Below are 21,185 nucleotides of genomic sequence, written 5' to 3' on the forward strand. Positions count from 1 at the left end.
CAGAATTATTTGGGGGCATTTTGATCCTAACAGGTGCTGAACATCTGTATCTTTTATTGATTTCAGAAAATGGAGGGAACCAAAGGTGAGGGAGAGGAGGGCTAGGGATCAGGATGGGACAGCAGGATGTATACAAGAGGAAAGAGTGGATTATGTGACTGTTAAAATATTACATGTATTTGTAAAACTTTTTTGGGAAAAGACATAAGGCTATTCACAAAGTAACATTTATTTAATAGTAATCCAAAATATCTGAAACAGCAGGTAAATGGTGAGAAATATGTAACATGGAACGGTCTGTAGTGATTCCTCTCTGAAGTTAAGGCTTTGTTGAGATTTGCACTTGAAGTAAGATTAAAATCTTCCTTTTTCATTGTAATATTTGAATTTAATCTCCATATTTGGCATAGTAACACTTCAGAGGACAATTCAACTTTCTACGTAACAGTGTTCACAGAAGCTAACTTCTGTAGAGAAAACACTTCTCATTTAAAATGTATTTTAAAATAAAAAAGCCTGGGTTTATCAATTAATCCTGTCAACTACATCCTCCTCCTTTGCTGCTGCCTCTGATAGAGAGGCAGCAGCACAGAGGGACAGGGGAGGCAGCTGGGAGCTGGTATGGATGGGAAAGCCAACTTTTAAGTTGGCCCTCTGTGCATGCTGGCTCCAGAGCTGCCTGCTTCACCTCTTGTTGCCTCCCACAGAGGAAGCAGGGGTGGGGAAAGGCAGGAGACAGTGCGTAAGAGGAGCCAGATCACCCTAAGCACCAGTTCCTGCCTGCCCCTTCCCCACACTGCTGCCTCCATTAGAGGCAACAGCACAGGGGTGGGGAGGCTGCCATGGAGCGGCCTCTGTCTGTGGCAGGCTTTGACTTACCTTGGACAGAAGCTGCTCTGTCTGGAGGAGCTCATACCCCTTCCGGATAGGGGCTGCTGCTGCTGCCACATGCTGAAGCCTCTGTATCAGAGGCAGCAGGCGGGAGCCATTCTGCGTGGGAAGCTTTAAACTGGCTCCCTCCTGTCACCTTGTGACAGGCAGCAATGTGGGGTGGCAGAGGGCTCCCCGGGAGTGGGGGCCGGGTGGACACTGGCTACTGGCTCCGCCCCTGGAGGTGATCAAATAGTCATGTAACCGCTAAAATTTCAGGTGATTACATGACTGTTCTGTTACACCATCTATCATCCCTATTAAGTAACATCTATTGTGCTGTACCTCAATCTTTTATTGTTACATTTATGGTCATTTCCTTTAGGACCTACCTTTTCTTGGTTGCTCAGATATTGTTTTATCTTTACTTTTCACTGAAATATTTGTCTAAATCTCTTGTCTGAATGAGGGCTGTAGCTGATGATCACAATGCAGTAACTTGTGTTTGGCCTTCATGAAGACATGTACATAAAAGCTAATACTCATGTGCTCCAGCAGTCAGCTGTGACTAGCAACTGATAAATGGATAGTTTTGAATCATTGCCAGGTTTCCCACTAAGAGTCAGAATAGTGCAGCTAAAGAAAAGGTGACATTAGAATAACTGGCATTTATTTCTTCATCTTGTTCTAATTAGAAACCGAGAACCATATGATCTCAACTTTGACACTGACCTTGTAACCTTGGTCAAATTTCATACTATGTCTCCTGACACTGCCTTGTCTGTAAAATGGAGAAAATAAAGTTGTGAAGCTAGTTATTATCCAAAGCATGTTAAAAACTGAAAGTGCAGTGAAAACTAACAGCTAAGCTGTAATTAAATTTATGACTTCCTTTTGACCTTCATGTGGGTTCAGAGTCTTCCCAGTGCAGGCTGCAGTAAATTACAAACAAGAAAAAAAACTAATAATCTTTTTATTAAAATTGTGTGTCCAAACTTTTTGCTTGGTTCTGCACTCAGTGAGCTCAATGGAAATTGGAGGTTAAATTTTGTTTGGCTTGATTCTGCTGTAGCTGTAGAGCACACAACACGTCTTGATTTGGGTGCTACCATAATATAAATATTGGCTTTTTTTACTCATGATATCATAGATTAGGATTGGAAAAGACCTCAGGAGGTCATCTAGTCCAACTTCCTGCTCAAAGCAAAACTAGCCAGGGCTTTGTCAAGCTTTGCCTTTAAAAAAAATTCAGAAAGATGGAGATTCTGCCATCTCCCTGGGTAACCCATTCCAGGGCTTCACAACCCTTCTAGTGAAATAGTTTTTCCTAATATCTAATCTAGGTCTCTTCCATTGCAATTTGAGACCATTGCCTCTTGTTCTGTCATCTGCCACCACTGAGAATAGCCTGGCTCCATCCCCTTTGGAATGCTGCGCCCCCTGCCTCCGTTCAGGTTGTTGAAGGCTGCCATCAAATCCCCCCCTCGCTCTTCTGAAGACTAAATAAGCCTCTGTTCGTAAGTCATGTGCTCCAGCCTCCAATCATTTTCATTGCACGTGACTTGACTCTGTAATTTGTTCACACCTTTTCTGCAATGGGGGGGGGCCCGAAACTAGATGTCATATTCCAAATGTGGCCTCACCAGTGCCAAATAGAAGGGAATAATTACTTCCCTTGGTCTGCTGGTAGTGCTCCTATTAAAGCAGTTCAATATGCTGTTCGCCTTCTTTGCAACAAGGGCACACTGTTGACTCATATCCTGCTTCTTGTCCATTATAATCCCCAAGTATTTTTTCTATACAACTGCTCTTAGCTAGTCAGTCCCCAAACTGTAGCAATACATGGCATTCTTTCATCCTAAGTTTAAAGTCTCTGCATTTGTCCTTGTTGAACCTCATCAGATTTCTTTTGGCCCCAATCCTCCTTCAATTTGCCTAGGTCACTGTGGACCCTATCCCTACCTTCCAGCATATCTACCTCTCCTAGCTTAATGTCATCTGTGAACTTACTGCAGAGTACAAACTAACCCATTATTAAGATGTTGAACAAAATTGGTCCCAGAACCAATCCTCGAGGTACTTCACTTCATATTGCCTGCGTACTAGTTTTTGAGCCATTGATCACTATTCATTAAGCCTGGTGATCTAGCCAGCTTTCTAGTCATCTTATAGACGGTTCAACCCAGCCTTACTACTTTAACTTGTCTGCAATAATACTATGGGAGTCTGTATCAAAAGCTTTGCTAAAGTCAAGGTATATCACATCCTCCACTCCCCTTTCCTTTCTACCCCACCCCCACCCCCTCATTTACAGAGCCATGATATTCCAATGATGTAAATCAGCACTGAAAATTTAGAACTCAGAGGCCTTCAGCTGGTCACTTATCACATTCCACTATTGCAGATAAACTGTTTAAATACCTTCAGTGCTCATGAGACCTTCCCCTCCTGGTCAAATGTAATAGTAGTTTAATGTCATTTTTTGTAACAAATCAACAAATCAACATTTTGGACCATGGCAAACATTAATTTTTTGTAGCACCTTGGAGCCCCTCTCCATTGTATATACCAACTTCACTCCCAAAATAATAAACATTTTAAATATAAAATCACTGATCTAAAGAAACTGCAATCCCCATGTTTCATCCGCACTTCTCCATCTGATTTTTAAAAGAATTTAACTGCTATATAGATATTTTTCTTTTGTAATATTTTTTATAGTTCCTCACACACTGTTAATTGAAGAAACAGTATTGCAACCTCACCTTAGATATGAATCTGCACATGGTTTCATAATATGAAAAATTCCTCTCCAATAAAATTATACAGTATATGGTTGTAATTAGTGTATTCAACTAAAACAGCTGTATGTGCTTTTAGTTTTTTGGGTTTTGTTTTGTTTTTAGAAAATTAGTGTGGAATGAAATACAGCTATAAAACAACGTACATTCCAAGAAATTTATTTTCTTAGGAAAATCAACTTGAATAAGATTGCATTTTTTTTCTCTGACCCTAATTCAGAAACATACTTAAGCACATGGCAGAGATTATGAAATATGCCTAAAGAAAGTCCTATGCTTAAGTTTCCTGATTAATAAGACTCTAAGACACCAAAACCTGAAGCATTTCAGGTTCTTTCAAGCTTTAACTAGTGAGGCTTTTTATTTTATTTTTTTTTCTTCACCTAACATTGTTACCATGGCAAAGAAGCTGACATCTCTGCTTTGATGCCAGGAACAAACTGTTCCAGAAGTAACAGGTCTAAACTGACACTTTTTCCAAGAGCAAATTCAACAGACACTTTTTAGTTCTTTATGGCATGGTTTTACGTTTATATTGAACTTAATTCATACCTCTGGAAAGCTTTCAAAAATATTTAAAAACAAAAGTACAATGTTGTGTTTTTGTAGCAGTAGTAAATTAAATTTAACTCACTAATGCATGTTTCCTATACACAGGCTTTGTTTGTGGCATCTAAACTGAAAGTGTTTGATCTTCTGAAAGATAAATGTGTACTGAAGGCTGCGGATGTTGCCAATAAGATAGAAGCCTCTGTGTGTGGAACAGAAAGACTGCTTGATGCTTGTGCTTCTCTTGGCTTACTGGAGAAAACCCATCAAGGTGACTTTTTTATTGTAAAACAATTCATGTATAGCAGAACAAGGAGAGATGGAAGAAGGAACTTCAAATGTATTATTGTCCACTATATGAAAATCAGTTATTTCTACCAGTGAACTGGTAGTAATAGAAGTTTCCTGTACAGTGAGTCTGGATTAACCAACACCCAGTAATCCGACACTCTGCTTTATCCGACCCTGCAGGGTCAGATACAGTGCGGGCCAGGAGAACGGCCCCGCTTGCTGCCCCGTCGCTCTCTAGGAGTAGCTGCTGCCGCTCCTGCTGGGGACGTCGCTGGCAGGAGCGGCATCAGCTGTTCACTTGCTGTCTAGGAGAAGCTGTTGCCGCTCCTGCCTGGAAGTGTCTCGGCAGGAGCAGTATCAGCTGCTCCTAGAGAGCAGTGGAACAGCTGATGCTGCTTTGCTGGAGATGCTTCGTCCCGGCAGGAGCGGCATCAGCTGTAACGTTGCTCTCTACAGTAGAGTCCCTATCATCTGACACATTCGGTAATCCGACCATATGTCAGTCCCGTTTAGGTCGGATGACAGGGACTCTACTGTATTTCTAGAACTTGGCAAATGAAACTGGTATTAATCTCATTTATTAAGGTACTGCTATTAAGATAGACCTAATGAAGATCAGGCTCCCACTGTCTAGAGTGGTACCCTCAAAGCATTTACAGTCAAAATAAACAAGACAGATGCAATGTAGTAAAAGAAGTCTAACACACAACAATGTGATGGCAGCAAACATGTTAGTTCCATGACATTTTTGGGGAGAAGTAGGTATGTTTAGTTTGATCTCCTCCTAAGTCAAATCAGAGCTCCCCAGGCCAGTAGCTCTTTGAGCTGAGGTGATCAGCTCAACGGGGAAGGGAAGGGGAATTTAAGGGATGAATAGGGTTGCCAGGTGTCCAGTTTTGAACCAGACAATCTTGTATTTGAGGTTTCTGTCCAGGAAATAAATTGAGAGAATACTGTATATATAAATGTCCGGTATTTTCTAATTAAGTTTTATTATGAGTATCTGTACCAGCCGGGCAGTATGCAACTTCGTAGATACGCTCACGCAGCGTAAACGTGTCTACCAGCCAGGCATTACGCAGGGGAGGAGAGGGGAGGGGCGGTGCCAGGGCTGGGGAGGGATGGAATCCCTAGGGCCAGACTTGCTCGTGCTTTGCCGGGACTGTGTGCAGGACGGGAAGCACCCCGGGATCCCCTCCCAGCCGGTCTGCCCCTGTGCGCGCGGGATGGGAAGCACCCCGGGATCCTCTCCCAGCCGGTCTGCCCCTGTGCGCGCGGGATGGGAAGCACCCTGGGATCCCCTCCTGGGGGTGGCGGGGAAGGGGGTGGGTGTGTGTGTGTTAAAGCGATCTGCTCTGTTCCGCTTGGCTGCGAAGAGCTAAACTGAGCCAGTGGAAGCTGCGAGGCTCTGTGGCCACAGCGCCAGTAAATAAACAAACTGTGGCGTCCAGTTAACGTGTTTCTCAAAGTGGTTTTGCGGAGTGATTTCAGAAACATGGCTCTGGATGTCCTGAGATCCCTACTGTGGCTTCTTCTGCCCTTAGTAGCTGGGGTTTCTGACTGGCTTCTCTCTGCATCTTTTCTCCCACGGCCATTTGCCCCCAGAATGAGGGAGGAGGGGTTTCTGCAGCACAGTCCATGAGGGTCCATGAGGATTTGGGGATGAGAGGTAGTCCTGGCAGTGTCATTTTACCGCCCTCACTCCCTTGGCCTCTGTGCAGAAGTTCCTGATTTCTCTGCTTCTGCCTCTGTTTCTGCCTGTGCTGTCTTCGTGTAGGCCAAACAATGGGGGGCAAATTTTGCTCTCCCTTTAATGAAGAATCACTGATTGCAGTAGGATAGCCATGAATGTGACAAAAGGAGAGTTTCAGAGGGTGGCATTGAAACTGGACAACAGAGAGTTAGCTGTTGCAAATTATATTTGGCAATGTTTTAAGATCTAAACAGATGATAGAACAATTAAGAAGCTCAGACTTTCCTTTTCAGACTTTCCTTTTCAATCTGCACTACGTAACTTTTAGCTTTCAGATAAACAACGGGTCCGAATATGATCACATCCAAACTGAATGCCATAAGAACTCTCAAAGGATGATTTCTATGACAAACACAAGCTATCTAGCTATTTTTCTTGTAGACCTGTTAGTGCATAAGAGAAAATGCTGCCAGATATTTTTTTTTTCCTGGTGTGAAAGAATTGTCACCCCTCCCACAAAAAATGGCTTTTCTCAAACTTCAAAATAAGAAAAGTGTATTTTGAGTACACTGGTCCTGGAAAACTTTGCTCTCAGTGGGGAACATTTCAGAAAATCATGAATTACTGGAAATGAGTAGTTACAATGAAATCTGTGCACCACGCTTAACTGCAACAGTTGCTGTTGCCTCACTGTAGTGTAATGGCATACCTTTAGATTGTAAAGCTTCCTGACAGGGATTGTTTCCCTTCTATGGGCTGGGCCCCACCCTGGGCCCCACCCCCCACCCTCCCCAGCCATAAAACTAACAAGGCTGCCCCATTCCCAGAAGCAAATAAGGCAGGAGGACAAGAAGCCAAGGCAGCTGGACCGTAATCCTTGGGGGTGAAGCCCGGAGCAGCTTCTCCTGCTCATTGTGGGGAGTGCAGAATGGGAGAACCCCTAGGTGGCTTCCCCCATGCCCAGGAACCTGTGGAGCTGCTGGGCTCAGGGCAGGAGCTGCAAGCACATATGAGAGACAGAACTCTGATCCCCTCACATTTCACCGTTTTAGGTTGGTGGAAGCATTCCTGTTGAGGAAGCCCAGCAGTGTTGTATAGACCTGCACCTCTGCAGTAATTACTGCAGTAGCTGTAAATCAACCTAATATAAATTGACCTGGCTTTGTCTACACTTAAAATTTTAAAGCACAGCTGCAACAAAGCTGCCATGGCAGTGCTTTAATGCCACAGTGTGGCCACGGGAGGATTGTTGGGAGAGAGCTCTCCCAATATTCCAGGTAAATCACTTCCACCAGGGGAGTAGCTAACTGCACTGCAAGCAAGGCTCCTGGCTCTGCAGCCCAGTTTACACTGGAGCTTTACATTGGTGTAAGTTGCTGTGCTTAGTGAGGTTTTTTTCACATCCCTGAGACAAAGTTGCAGCACAGTAAAGTGGCAGTGTCGAGCTAGCCTCAGATTTGTAGTGTAGATATAACTTGTGCTTGTACAGTGACACTCCAGTTATGATTGGGGACTTTGAGTGTCGCCATACAATAAATACTCACTACTAATGTTACTTACTGGCTTTTAATATTCAGTTTTTAATATTCAGGTTTTAAAAAGGGAGCATTTTTTCGTTTCACAACTACCAAGATACGTTAAAGGCAAAGAGGTGGGCTTTTCTCAGTAACTACTTCTAGTTTGTCACATCTGTAACACGAAAAGCAAAAAAACTCAATGTATTTGGCATCTTAAACTGCAAGTTGCTGTTGTGTTAAACTTGCTGTGATGTAGGTATCCTGGTTCTGCAGATCAACTCTATAGTGTGTACAGACTCAACAAAACGAAAGGAAATTGATTTTTTTTTTTAAATTAAATAGGATGTGGATCAAATAGAGCCCTGCATCCGCAGATATGGATACAGATTTCCATGACTTATTTTTGCAGATGCAGGACTCTACAGATCAAGAGGCGGGTCTTCTGCTACTGTAAATCTATTGGAGTGAGTGGAACTTTGCCATGTGACCCCAAACATTTAACTAAAAATTGCACTTATTTGTATAACTAGCCACAAATTATATGGCTATTACAACACTGCAAAAAACTAATTAAAGGATTTTTCCTCCTTCCCCCCTCAAGGTTACAGTAATACAGAATCAGCAAACATGTATCTGGTGTCAGACACAGAATATTCACTTCATGGTTACATTATCCACTGTAATGACCGCCTTTGGCATCACTTTACACACCTGGAGACTGCTGTCAAAGAGGGGACCATGCAGGGCCATCGGGGTTTTGGAAAGACAACCGAGGACTTGTTTCAGGTAATGCAGATTCTGGCTCTTATTTTGTCTTAATTATCAAGAAATTGTAGGGCCCAGAAAAATTGATCAATGAGAATTGCAAACTGAGTGTCGTCATACAGATTAGTGTAATCTAGGAATCGAATAAACTATTAAATGTCTCAAATACCAATACATTCAACTTTTTAAGCCCTTAATCCTGCTACTATTAAAGTCAGTAGCTAAACTCTCATTGGCTTTAATGGTGTGCAGTATTGAGCCCTGAGGTGCTGAGGCACTTGGAATGTCAGTATAGTTACCCAAAAACCAAATTAATATCTACAGTATAGTACTTGCTCTTTCCTGAAAGCTTCTCATTCAAAAATTTCTTCAGTAGACATATAGAAATATTTTATTTTTAGAATGTCATTGAGACAAGATCTGAGTTTAACTTTGCTCCTGACTAGAATCTGCTTTTGATACCAAACCTTTTCTTATCTAAGCATGTCTCTAAATCTGCCTTGCATTGATTCAAAAATTTTCAGAATTCATTATCCTTTGACTCTCTATTTGTCACATGTATTTCCATCTGATGAATAATTAGTGTCATGTGTATCATGCCATTTAGTAGCTTTGCAAGGATCATACAATTTACCCCTTTGCCAGTATTCTCTTTGCACTGCAAACATCCCATTCAGGCCTCTCTCTTGCTTGGTTTGCTTATTACAGAAGGGGGCTGTAGTTGAGGGAGGGGAGTGGAGGGAGGAGGCAGGAGATGCAGAGAATATGCACCAGCATGACTGACAGAGTTCTGGGAGCTAATATGAGTGTCTGTGTTGAAGAAGCTTAGGAGTATAGGGACCAGGAGTTCCTTTCTGTAAGGTACTGAGCACCACTTAGGAGGCATTGGACATCCTCAGTTTCCTGACCTCAGGGTTTCAAGAACCTAATGATATATACACACACCTTAAAATCAATAAACACCTTGATTTGCACTTTGAAATGAATGGGGAGTAGGAGGCAAAGTCTTTGGGTACAAGTGTAATGTTAACATGCTAAGAAAATGGGCTCATGCATTCTTTGCTGGCTGTAGAGTTCAAACAGTTTTCACTGTTGCCCTACGCAGAAGATATTAAAGCAATCTGTTCTAGAGGTTATAGCAGCATGCATATCTATAGCAAGGATCATGTGAATGGCAAATGGTTGCTTGATCTGTGGCTTGAAAGGTATACAAGTGGGAAACAGGCACAGTGTGTGGCCTCCTCATCTAGGCCTAGATTGTAATCTTCCTATTCAAAGTCTTCAGCTAGCTTGGCTCCAACCTAGTAAGAGCTGCCCTTGATGGGAGAATACTGATTTGAGGACACATAGCAACCCAGTGATGTGCTTGCATGATCTGGGAGATTAGAGTAAACTTCTTTCCTGTGCACCACATCAGCAGGGTCGATAAATGGATGTACTATTTCTAGACTCTCTAGATTTGAATGTCGGGAAACGGTGGCAGCTGTTTCCAGTAAGGTCCTTGCCTCTGTCATGTGCTTCCCATCTGACCTAGAACACTGTCCAGGTCCGACTCTGATAAAGGCATAGTGTTTGCTCAGGTTACATGCATATGATTGAAGGGTAAAACTGAGTCTATTTACTTTCATATCAGTCAGTTACTATGGTTTTGTATGTAAGTGTGCTTAGAGACAAGGTGACACTTTTAAAAATAATAAATTCACCCAAGAAACTTGGTGTTTTATAAGCATTCGCTAATTAATGCTGCCAGTGTCATTTTAAGTAAGTGTTCCTGTTTTACAGTTGCACAAACTGTCGCATACGTAGGATAAGTGACTCAATGAGCCAATAGCAATGCCAAGACAAGCTTTTGTGTCTCTGGTCTGTATCTACTAGGCATTTATTTATTTTTGTTTCATTTTCCTATAATAGTTTTCCCAAATTCCTCTTTTCTAAACTTCAGGGAATCAAGAATGTTGTAGCCAGACTTCTTCTACTTCAGGAAGTGATGTGATTTATTCCTTCTTAGAAAGTCCAGATTTCAGTTCCAGAATTCAGTTGCAAACTACCTTCCTGGTTTTCCAAACTCTTTGGGCTCTCACCACACACTCTAGCTGCCTTTTTCTCTTGCCTGATCAGTAATCTACTTCCGTGTTTTCTCTGTGTGTCATCAGTTGAGGGGGTGAGACACTTGCTTCAACTGTCTGGGACTCCATTTTTTTTCTTCTCCTTCTCCTTCCCCTTCCCCTCAGAGTCAGTTAGCCTCTCTGAAATTATAAATTAATAAAAATATTCTCACTGGAGGACAGGAAAGCAATCTGCTGAGAAACCTTTTCTCTTCTCTACTCTCTTTTCTCCTTCTCTTCTCTCCATGAATATTACATAATACCTCCTAAAACTCCAGCTGACAAAGAATTACAGATGTAAATAAACATCTGTGTGCAGTGAAAACAACTGGGAAACATAGCAGAAAAAAACCCACTTTAAAAGCAAAGATGCACTCTTTTTTCTCAAAACAAGATTATAGTAAAACAGACACCTAGCGATCTTGAATGCAGCATAATTATGTATATAAATGCACACATCACAGATGCAACTGGTTAAAGAAAGCATTTTCTGATGGATTGTCTCTCTTGCTGCCTCATCTCCAGCCAGTAAGAGTGCTCAGTCTGGATCCCCATCATTACAAAAGAGGGGGCAATTGGTGGGTCATTTTTTGGAAGATCGCTGGGGCTTGGTCCAAAATAATCAGCTTCTGGTGATCTTCCTAGAACAGCGTTTCTCAACCAGTGGTACGAGTACCCTTAGGGGTACTCGAGAGAAGTCTGGGGGATACATCAACACAACTGAAATTTGGAGAACTGAATTTGTGTTAAGTTTTACAGCGCTTCATTATTTTTGTATTTTTTTTTTTTACACCAAAAATTTCATTGCCCACCTGACTACAATTAAGTTGTTTAAACAAATGTATTGCAATGGTTTAAAAAACTGTCAAACTGTAGGTACTGGGAGTACTTTATAAAAAAAAAGTTGAGAAACACTGTCCTAGAATGTGAGAAGACGACATGTTTGACCAGGATTTTGTCGTTTGAGGGATGTTTCCCATGAGGGTATGTTTCCCACAATGATGAAGGGGTGGAAAGGACTCATAGATGGCCGGCTGGCTGGTTCCTAGATTAAATTTATTAGAGAAACAGGATGGGTGAGGTAATTGTTTTATTGAACAAATTCTGTTAATGAGAGACCAACTTTTGAGCTATATAGAGATCTTGTTTAGAACTGGAAAAGGTATTCAAGAGTGTCACCGCTAAATAAAAGTGTAACCAGTTGCTTAGCATAAGTAGTTAACAACTGAAAGAAACCATTCAAAGTGAAGTAAATAGTTAACACCTCTGCAGTCACACAACAGAAAGGTGTCCGCTAGATTCTACAAATCATTGTCTCATAAAGTTCTGAATTTAAGCTACAACTTATGTTTTTGAAGGTGCTATGCAGGTCCTTATTGAGGATGGGGACTGAGGTCTGATATGGAGTAACTGAAAAAGTATTCACCCATTGATGTTAGGGTGTTTCTGGATTTTACCAAAGGAACTCTCAGCATATTGTAGGGGTGGTCTGGTTTCACCACAGAGTTGCTATTTGGGCATATAGCGCACTGACTGAGCTAAACCACATGTTGTGATAGGCATGCGTAGGTGTATTGTGGGGGTATTGATCATTGTAGGAATGGAGCTATGCGTGCAGGTTTTGTATCTGTTGTTCTGGAAGGATCTGGTGCCTCTTTGAGTTGCTGGGTACTGGTCCATGGGGAGCTTGTTTCTGAAGTATAGCATGGGTTGTAATCGATGCTCTGTGTGGGTTCCAGTGAGCGGTGGTAGTTGGGAGGTGACAGCACCGCTGCAGCAACATTGGCAAATAGACACTGTCCTGAAGAGCTCTGAAGACCTTTATGTATCTTGAAGGCTTGTCTCTTTCAACTACCTTTTCTCTCTCATATTCTGGGACCAACACAGCTACAGCAACACTGCTATATAGCATCTTTCAGGTGCATAAATAAAATCTTTGTATTCTGTTTTTAAGGATTCCTGTTATCACAGTGGAGAGGCAAAGCAGTGTTTTATGACTGCCATGTACAGCATTTCCAAATTGACAGCAAAAGATGTGGCAAGAGCTTTTGACCTTTCTCAGTTTAAATCTGCCTGTGATTTGGGAGGTATGGCTAGTACACTAACTTGTATACAAGTAAATGAAAGATACGTACATCATCATTGTAAGAATCTAATTGCAATTATTGCTCTAACTAGTACATTTATTGCAGTTATTGGCTCAAGCTAAAATGAAGTTAAATGGAAGGACACTAGCTTCAAATATTGAGGAGTCCTGTGGCACCTTAAAGATTAACAGATTTGGGCATAAGTTTTCATAGGCAAAGACCTACTTGATCAGATACATTCTGACATGCATCTGTCGGAGTGGGTCTTTGTCCACAAAAGCTTGTGCACAAATAAATGCCTTTGTCTTTTAAGCTGCCACAGGACTCCTGGTTGCATTTTGCAGATACAGCCTAACATGGCTGCCCCGCTGATGGATTCTAATATTGTTCATTTACTTTGCGTATGGCTGGTAAACTGGGATTTTCCCTGCCAAGAGCAGTAGGTATGGTTCAGTTGCTGGGACTGGAACTAGGAATTCCACTTCCAGCTCTGCCATAGCCTCAGTAAGGCCGTGTCTACACTCCACACTTATTTCAAAATAACAGAATGCGCATCTATGCAGCAATCCTGTTTGAAATTATTTCAAAATAACCGGCTTCTTATTCTGACTACTGTAATTCTCATTTCACAAGGTGTAAGGGAAGTCGAAGGAAGAGTGTTCATCCTTTGACTTCCTACAGTGTAGACAGTACCTAAAGCAGAGTTACTTCAACTTCAGCTATGCAATTATCTTAATGTAGCTAAAGTAACATATCTTAGCTCAACTTTAGCTCGCAGTATAGATGTACCCTATGTGAGCTGCACATGTTAATCATGTCAGTTTTCAGGAATGATTAATGACATTTGGATGCCTCTATTTTTGGTGCAAATCTTGAGACATTTTAAAGGGGACTGTTTTACAGAGGTTTGGGATTAAGTGTTTTCTGAAGCCAAGGGCCCTTTTGGGTGCCTTATATAGGAAACACAAAATCACTTATCACTCTTGAAAATATTTATTTCAGTCACTTGTAAAATGCTTACCCACCTGTGTAAAGAACTTGGAAAAGCACTAGGGAAACTGAGTAATTAAAATTATAATTGAGTTGAGGATTTAAAAAAATTCTGGTGAGACAATCTCTAATTGGATACAAATCTAAGATGGCCCCCACAAGTATCTGGTATTGTTTTTTAACTTAGCAGTACAGTGTCCAAGTTCCAGGCCTCAAAGGGATCCAGCTGGAAAGCTGCCATTCTCCAGGAATGTCTGTAGGAATCAGCATGGAATTAATGCTGTTCCTAGCAGTGTCTTTGTACTCTGTGCTTGATTCTAGACAGAGAACATGCTGTTATGTAGGAAAAGATTGCTTAGAAGAGAGCTCCTGAGCGAACTGTGCTGCCTATGGGGTGGAAAGGTAGACAGCACATTGGGCCCAGTATATTGCACGGTTAGAACTGCTTTTACCAGTGACCCTCCACAGAGTTTGGAGCTCCTATCCCTTTCTTTGCATCCTTTGCCTTCCAACAGGAGAAACTTTCAAACTATTATTACTGCCAGGCAATTCATGTATAATGTGTAGCTGTTTTGTGTGTGTGTACACACACACACCCACACACCACCACCACCACCACCACGAAGGAGGTCAGTGTCATTAATGGTTGGGAAACTAAGACACCGAGAGGGAAAGTAACTTGCCCTTATTTATCCAGCAGGCTAGTTACAATGCCAGGAACAGAACCTATATCTCTTTAGTCCTTCTCCAGACCTATGTCCACTAGGTGACACTAGCTCCAAAGTCCCTTGTAGTCTCTTGGCCATCCCCATCTTGTAAAAGTCTGCAGGTACAAAGGAAAAGTTTCACTTCGCTATTTTTTTACTTATTACAGGTTGCACTGGAACTCTGGCCCATGAACTAGCGCACAAATACCCAAATCTAAGCATAACTGTGTTTGACCTTCCTGATGTCATTGCAAATGTCTCCTGTTTTCAGCCTCCAGGAGAGCACACCACTCCAGTGAAGTTCACAGCAGGTAACTGCAACTACTAGGCTTTGATCCTGCCAGTCCTGCTTCACTGTGCAGTATAGAGCATACTGGTCTGCTCCAGCGAAGTGTGAGCAGAGGCTATATCTGGGGCAAACAAGGTTAAGTACAAGGCAGGGTCTTCCATATTGAGTGGAAGACTTGGGTCCTGGCATGTTCCTTCATTTCCTCATAAGATGGTAGAGTAAAAAGACAGGATTAGAGTGTAGAATAGGGGTAGCTGAGGAGACATGGCTTAAATGACACCAGTTAGAGCCTGGCAAGGACGTTCCTTCTGATGGCTTAAATGACACCAGTTAGAGCCTGGCAAGGACGTTCCTTCTGCATAGGCTGGGTTAGCATAATGGTGATGGTAACATCCTCAAGCACAATTCCATTTTGCTTCTTGACCCTAGCTTCTGCCCAGTTCATAAACTTTACAGTATTCTTGACCTGAATTGTCCTTCTCACCATTTCTTTAACTGTCAACACAAATATTATGCATGCGGCACAGTGGTACACCAGTGCTGAATGAAGTTGTTGTTCATTATCGTGTCCTTTTAACTATTGAAACTCACTTTACTTTGGTTCACCTGTTCTGAGTTCTGAATTCCAGCCAATGTAGGAAGTGACGTAGAGAAAAGATTTCTTCATGGCCCCCTGTTTATTTTAGGATGCAGGCTGTGATTCCTCTCCTCCTTTCTAAAATATGTTATGGACTTGCTAATTGGCGCAAAAGAACATTGGAAAACCAAACATACTTTAAATCTAACCTGACACTGAAATTCTTACCTTGCATGTTATGCATCCCTAAATTACATTCTTGCTATAAACAATCATAAATGGTTACCTAAATTTCTTTCACTTGGTTTTGTAGAATAATATCACACCAAATATATATTTTTCTAACAGGTGACTTTTTCAAAGATAATCTTCCAGAAGCAGATCTTTACATCCTCTCTCTAATTCTACATGACTGCAGTGATGAAAAGATTCACATACTGTTAAGCAAAATATCAGCTATTTGCAAACCAGGTAACCATTTTTCATCTTGTGAGGTTTTTGTAGTGTTTACAGTATACTGCTTGATAGTAGAAGGATTTTATGTGCAGCTATTTACAGTGACTCCAATTAAAAGTGAATATATCCATCAGTTCCCCCCATTTTAAATAGAAACGTTTGCAAACTGTTACAGTGCAACATACACAGAAGCAGAAAAGCTATCAAGACTATAATTATACAAAGGAACCATCAATTCACTTACTTAAATTTACAAGTTAAATATATCTATATAAAAAATGCCTGTTTTGACAAAAGATGTCAACATGTAGTCAACTACACAATCAATAAGCCTGGTCTTATCAGTTAATCTTGTCGACTACATACTTTCCTCCCCCCACCCCCCCCTGCTGTCTCTATCAGGAACAGCAAGAGAGGGTGGGAGTAGAAGCTAGTGCCCATGAGGAACTGGCTTTAAACAGGCTCCCCAAGAGCCCCAGATCCACCTGCCCCCCTAGCCCCTACACTGCTGCCTCTGCTGCAGCACAGAGGGTGAGGGGGCAGGCTGGAGCTGAGATGCATGGGGAGCTGGCTTTCAACAGGATCCCCATGTGTGCCAGTTCCACAGACCTGTTTACCCCCACCCTTGCTGCCTCCTACATGAGCCAGTGCCGGGGGAGGGGCGGGGGAAGCCAGCTTAATAGCCTGTTTCCTTCAGCACCAGCTCTGTGGTGCCTCCTGTTCCCCTTCCCTCCCCCCCCCCCCCCCCAAATCAGAGGCAGCAGGGGTAGGGGGCAGGGCAGGCTGCCACAAATCAGCCTCTGTCCACAGTGGCCTGGGCCTGCCATGGACAGAGGCTGGTCCACAGCAGCAGCCCCTATTGGAGGGGAAGGGGGGGGAAGGAGAAAGCTCTTATGGACAGAGGCTGCTCCACATCCCACAGAGCTGCCCCGATCACAGGAGGGTCTGAACTCCCACAGAGCAACCTCTGTCCATGCGGAGCTTGGACCCCTCACGGACAGGGGCTGCTGCCATGCCTGTGAGGCAACAGTGCAGGGTGGCAGGCTGCTGGTCTGCGCAAAGTGTTGATTTTTAAACTGGCTGCCCTCGCGGATAGGCTCCTGCCTGGCAACCTGCACTGATGCCTGTAATAGAGGCAGCAAGATGGCAAGGGGATCCCTGGGCGTTAAGATTTCATGTGGTTACATGACTAATTAATTAGGCAATAGCTATCCCCCTCCATTTCCCTTAGTGTGTTGCTTTCCATCAGCTCTGAACTTGTAAACAATTCTGCATATGCTTATAGTAACTCAGTAAGTCTTAATGAAATTGAACACAATGAGATCCTGTGTTTAGAGTTAAATGTGCATAAATGTTTTCAGGATCCAGGGCCTTTGATGGTAACCTCTTTAAGAGATGGGCTGATGGGTTTTTTTTTTCCTCTGGTGTGAATAGTATTCAGCATATTCTGGGTATTTTTGAAATAAAAATAATGAAGTGTTCCAGAAATATGAACTTCATATATGCAGTACCATTCCCTACAAACAATATAAAAATACCAAGGAGAAGTGGGGACTGGTAGGAGGATTTAGGTGAAAAGTGATAACCAAATAACTGCATTTGCCAGTAACTTTTAATGAAGGATGGAGAACAGGTGACATGAAAAAAAGTCCTTGGAAGTGATGGACATAGAGAGCACTAAGAGTAGACCAGGGCCACTTGTTTGGAATGCTGTGTGGCTAAATGTTGCCACAAAGCCATGTCTCTGTTTGGCTGTTGACATAATGATATCATTTAGCTGATAATATGCTTTAAGTAGTAATGGTGATCTTTGCTGAATCACTTTGCTGAATCACTCCTGAAAACCAGAGAGAGAAGTGCCTGCTTTCTTTATTCTTTACTACCTTCCTCATCTATCAGGAAATGGTCACTGTAGTGATCTTGAACCCTTTTCTGTGAAATAGTATTACATCTGAGCTGTGTAAAATACTTTGACAATCCTGTTCAACACCCTCTTGTTTTATACCTGTAGAGTAGTCTCTTGTTAGTTTGAGAGAATGGGCCTAGACAGTGGATAAAGGAAAAGGTTTCACAGAGAAATCAGAAAACTAAAGACAACTCTCCAGGCTTCTCTATCTTCTAACATCTCTCCACTTCAGGGGTGAGAAATGAAAGGGAAATGTTTGCCAAAGGCTCACGCCGCAAACTCACTAAGGGTATGTCTAGACAGTGGAGCTATTTCAGGATACCGGTGGTACCCTGAAATAGCTATTCCATGTCCATGTCTTTGAAATGTGCCCGTTATTTAAAAATTTTCAAAATAACGGGCATGCTATTCTGGCATCCCTGTAGCCCTCATTTGAAATAGCGCTTATTTCAAAATTTGGCACTGTGTAGACGCACCCAATTTCAAAATTGGGTGCATCATAGTTTGAGTTTAGGGTGCTGTGTAGACGTTTAACACATTAGGCATAGATACACTTTTTCACCATTTATAATAGCACTTGAATCAACAGCATTGCCATTTGGAAGCTAAGAATATTTTGTTTGTTTTGGAAACACAGGCAGTGCCTTGCTAGTGGCAGAAATTGTCCTTGATGAAGAGAAGACACACCCTCATAGAGCAGTATTACAGTCCCTCAGTATGACTGAAGGCAATCAGAGAAGTGGCTCAGAGTATAAGCAGCTACTGGAGAAATATGGATTCACCAATGTGCAAATTAAGATCACTGGAAACATCTTAGATGTGATTTTAGGCTTCAAGAGAACCTCTGCACATTAATTTGCACTGCAAGTAAGTGGAGCACTCAGCTTTTGTAACTTCACTTTCATACAACCATCAGCCAGATATAGTATGGATTGTTTTGTCAATTGTGTAAGTACCCTATGAACTATGTGGGCTTTTTTTTTTTTTTTTGGGGGGGGGGGGAGAAGAGGGTTGATTTTTTTTATTATTATTTTTTTTTTTAAGTCTAGTGTCCTAGTTCTCTGGAAAATGGTTGAAATCTGCAGGAACTTTCTTCCTTAAGCAACTTATTTGGTGGTTATGAATAATTGAATTTGCCTTTACAAAAATGCACTTTGTACAATTTTGACCATTTTGGGAGGCACTCTTTTTGCTCTTGGTCCCTTAGGCTACGTCTAGACTGCACTGTTAAATCAGAAAAAGATATGCAAGTTGCGGTAAGCCAATTGCGTATCTTTTTCTGATTTACAGTAGACTTCCGATAATCCGGCACCTTTGAGACCAAGGGGGTGCCGGATTATGTGATATGCCGGAGTATCAGGAGGTACTCCGGCAGGGGAACTGTGACGGGTGGGAGGGAGGTCAGCAGGGAATGGCGCAGCATGGGGCGAACCCTCCAACAGGCCAGCTGGAGCTGCAAGTAGCAGCGGCGGACTTGGGGAAGCGGCAGGGCAGAGCAGCTGGGGTGCTGCCCAGCTGGTCCCACAGCGCCACCCCTCACCTGAGCAGCGCTGCGGGACCAACCCGGCAGCAATCCAGCTGCTCTGCTCGCAGCTTCCCCAGGTCCGCTGCTGCTGAAACTGATGAGCAGCGGACTTGGAGAAGCCGTGGGCAGAGCAGCTGGGGTGCTGCTGGGCTGGTCCCACAGCGCCATCCCTTGCCTCACCCCCTTCTTCTCCACTGCCACTTGTAGCCCCAGCTGGTCTGTAGCAGGCAGCTGCGCGGGGCTTTCCCCTGCCTCCCTGCAAAACGGTGGAGGGTTCGCCCCTCGTCATGCCTTTCCCCGCCCCCCAGCCAGCCACAGTGTGGGTCCAGGCAGACCCGTCATGGGTATAATCCCTTTTCCCTCCCTTTCCCTTTCCCGGCCCTTGAGCGTGAGTGGGGCTCACAGGAGCTCCAATTGTCCAGCTGGCTGGAGCACTTCTGGGTTCCAGTTGGTGCCGGACTATCAAGAATGCCGGACCACTGGATGCCAAACAATTGGAGTTTTATTGTACTTTCAAAAGGGGCGTTTTCGAAAGTTGGCACAGCTACACGGTGCCAGATTGCGAAAGAAAGTGCTCTTTCAAGCCAACCCTTATTCCTTGTAGAATGAGGTTTACAAGGATGGTGAAAGAGCAGGCGCATTCCTTGGACGCAGCGTTGCTATTTCAGGATACCTCTGGTGTCCCAAAAAAGCAATGCTGTCTAGACATAGCCTTAGTGCTTTGCTCAAAGCAGAAGAGGAGAGAGAACCTTGACACGCATATTTTTGCAAACAGAAATTTTTAAAAAGTGGGATTTTTCAGAAGTCAGGATTATAGGCAAAACTGCCCCTTCATTACTTAGGTTTTTGTGAAACTCCCAACCAGAACTATCCTGTCACAAAGGTCTTTACTACTATTGACTCAAGATTCTATGGTGACAATTTCACTGCAGCCTCTGTTCAGGCTGTCCTGCAAGTGAACTGGCCACCAACATGCTCTTTCAAACTCAACCTGAATCATACCTCTCAAGTACAGCTGTTCTTGAGAGAAGAATCCACATGGTAAAAGGTTAGATCAAAAGTGGGGAACCTTTTTTGGTTGGGGGGCCATTCACCCAGAGAAAAATCAGTCGGGGACTGCACACAAGTGAGAAGTACAAAAAAACCAAAACTCACTGAAGTGGCTCCTGACTGAGAGAGAAACATTTCCCCTCACATACCAGAGCCTAGGGCAACCTAGGCTAGTAGATTTTGTGTGCTCCAGCCCTATGGGCTCCCTAATTCTGGGGGGGAACCCTAGGCCTTGGGGGCTGGATCCAGGCAAACCAGGGGTCGCATCCGGCCCCTGGGCCTTAGGTTCCCCACCCTTGGGTTAGATGATTACATCATCTTTCTATCTGTTATTTCCTTATCAAAATACTAGTGCTCTCAGCATGGTGTTGAAAAGAGAAGAGGCACGTAGAAATACCAGATTTTAAGGTTTTAATTGAGGGGGATAAATATGTATTGTATGTCCTGATTATCAACTAACTTGTCACTCTGGTTTTCCCACTATTTCATGTGGTGTTTCTCCTGGTAACTAATAGCGACTAGTAAATAAAGCTATTGGTTTTTTAATCTCTGGGCATTTGTGAGTTTACTGGCTACAGCAGATTTCCAACCCCACTCAGGCAGGACACAAAAGGAGCGGCTGTACATACTTTTAGTCGCGGATCTCAGCAACTGTCAAATTCTTTTAGCAAGGACAAGAGCTTTGTCTGGCACAGTTTCTTGTAAGTTAATCTTATAACACAAATGTCTGTCATTAACATAATTTTTTTTCTTTGAGCACTGAGCAGGATAAAGGTGCAGTGAGTTAAAATATCCGAGGGATATATTTAGAACAGTATGGTTCAACCATTCATGTTTATCATGAAAATTTGTCACATGCTACTTATGTTTTCCTACAATAGTAGTAGTAATTAATAATGACTATTTTTATTCACCTGTAATAGTTTCTTGCCCTAGGTGAGTAGAATTTGGTAAGACTATACTATTGAAAATGGAATAAACCAAAACCAAGTATCTGTTTTGGTACA

At 42.7% G+C, this 21,185-nt stretch overlaps 1 protein-coding gene across 5 annotated transcripts in view; it reads left to right on the top strand.

The window, feature by feature from the left end:
• Nucleotides 1-21,185, top strand: part of ASMTL (acetylserotonin O-methyltransferase like) — a 46,895-nt gene that overhangs the window by 20,156 nt on the left and 5,554 nt on the right. For all 5 annotated transcript variants that reach the window (XM_075915796.1, XM_075915795.1, XM_075915808.1 and 2 more), the window contains 6 exons: nt 4,329-4,491; nt 8,323-8,507; nt 12,546-12,678; nt 14,543-14,686; nt 15,590-15,712; nt 18,241-18,470. In XM_075915796.1, coding sequence (XP_075771911.1) covers nt 4,329-4,491; nt 8,323-8,507; nt 12,546-12,678; nt 14,543-14,686; nt 15,590-15,712; nt 18,241-18,458 — 966 coding nt within the window. In that variant the 3' untranslated portion in view covers nt 18,459-18,470. The remainder of the gene's footprint in view (nt 1-4,328; nt 4,492-8,322; nt 8,508-12,545; nt 12,679-14,542; nt 14,687-15,589; nt 15,713-18,240; nt 18,471-21,185) is intronic.

This window comes from Pelodiscus sinensis, chromosome 1, assembly GCF_049634645.1.
Source record: "Pelodiscus sinensis isolate JC-2024 chromosome 1, ASM4963464v1, whole genome shotgun sequence".
Classification (NCBI taxonomy): Eukaryota; Metazoa; Chordata; order Testudines; family Trionychidae; genus Pelodiscus; species Pelodiscus sinensis.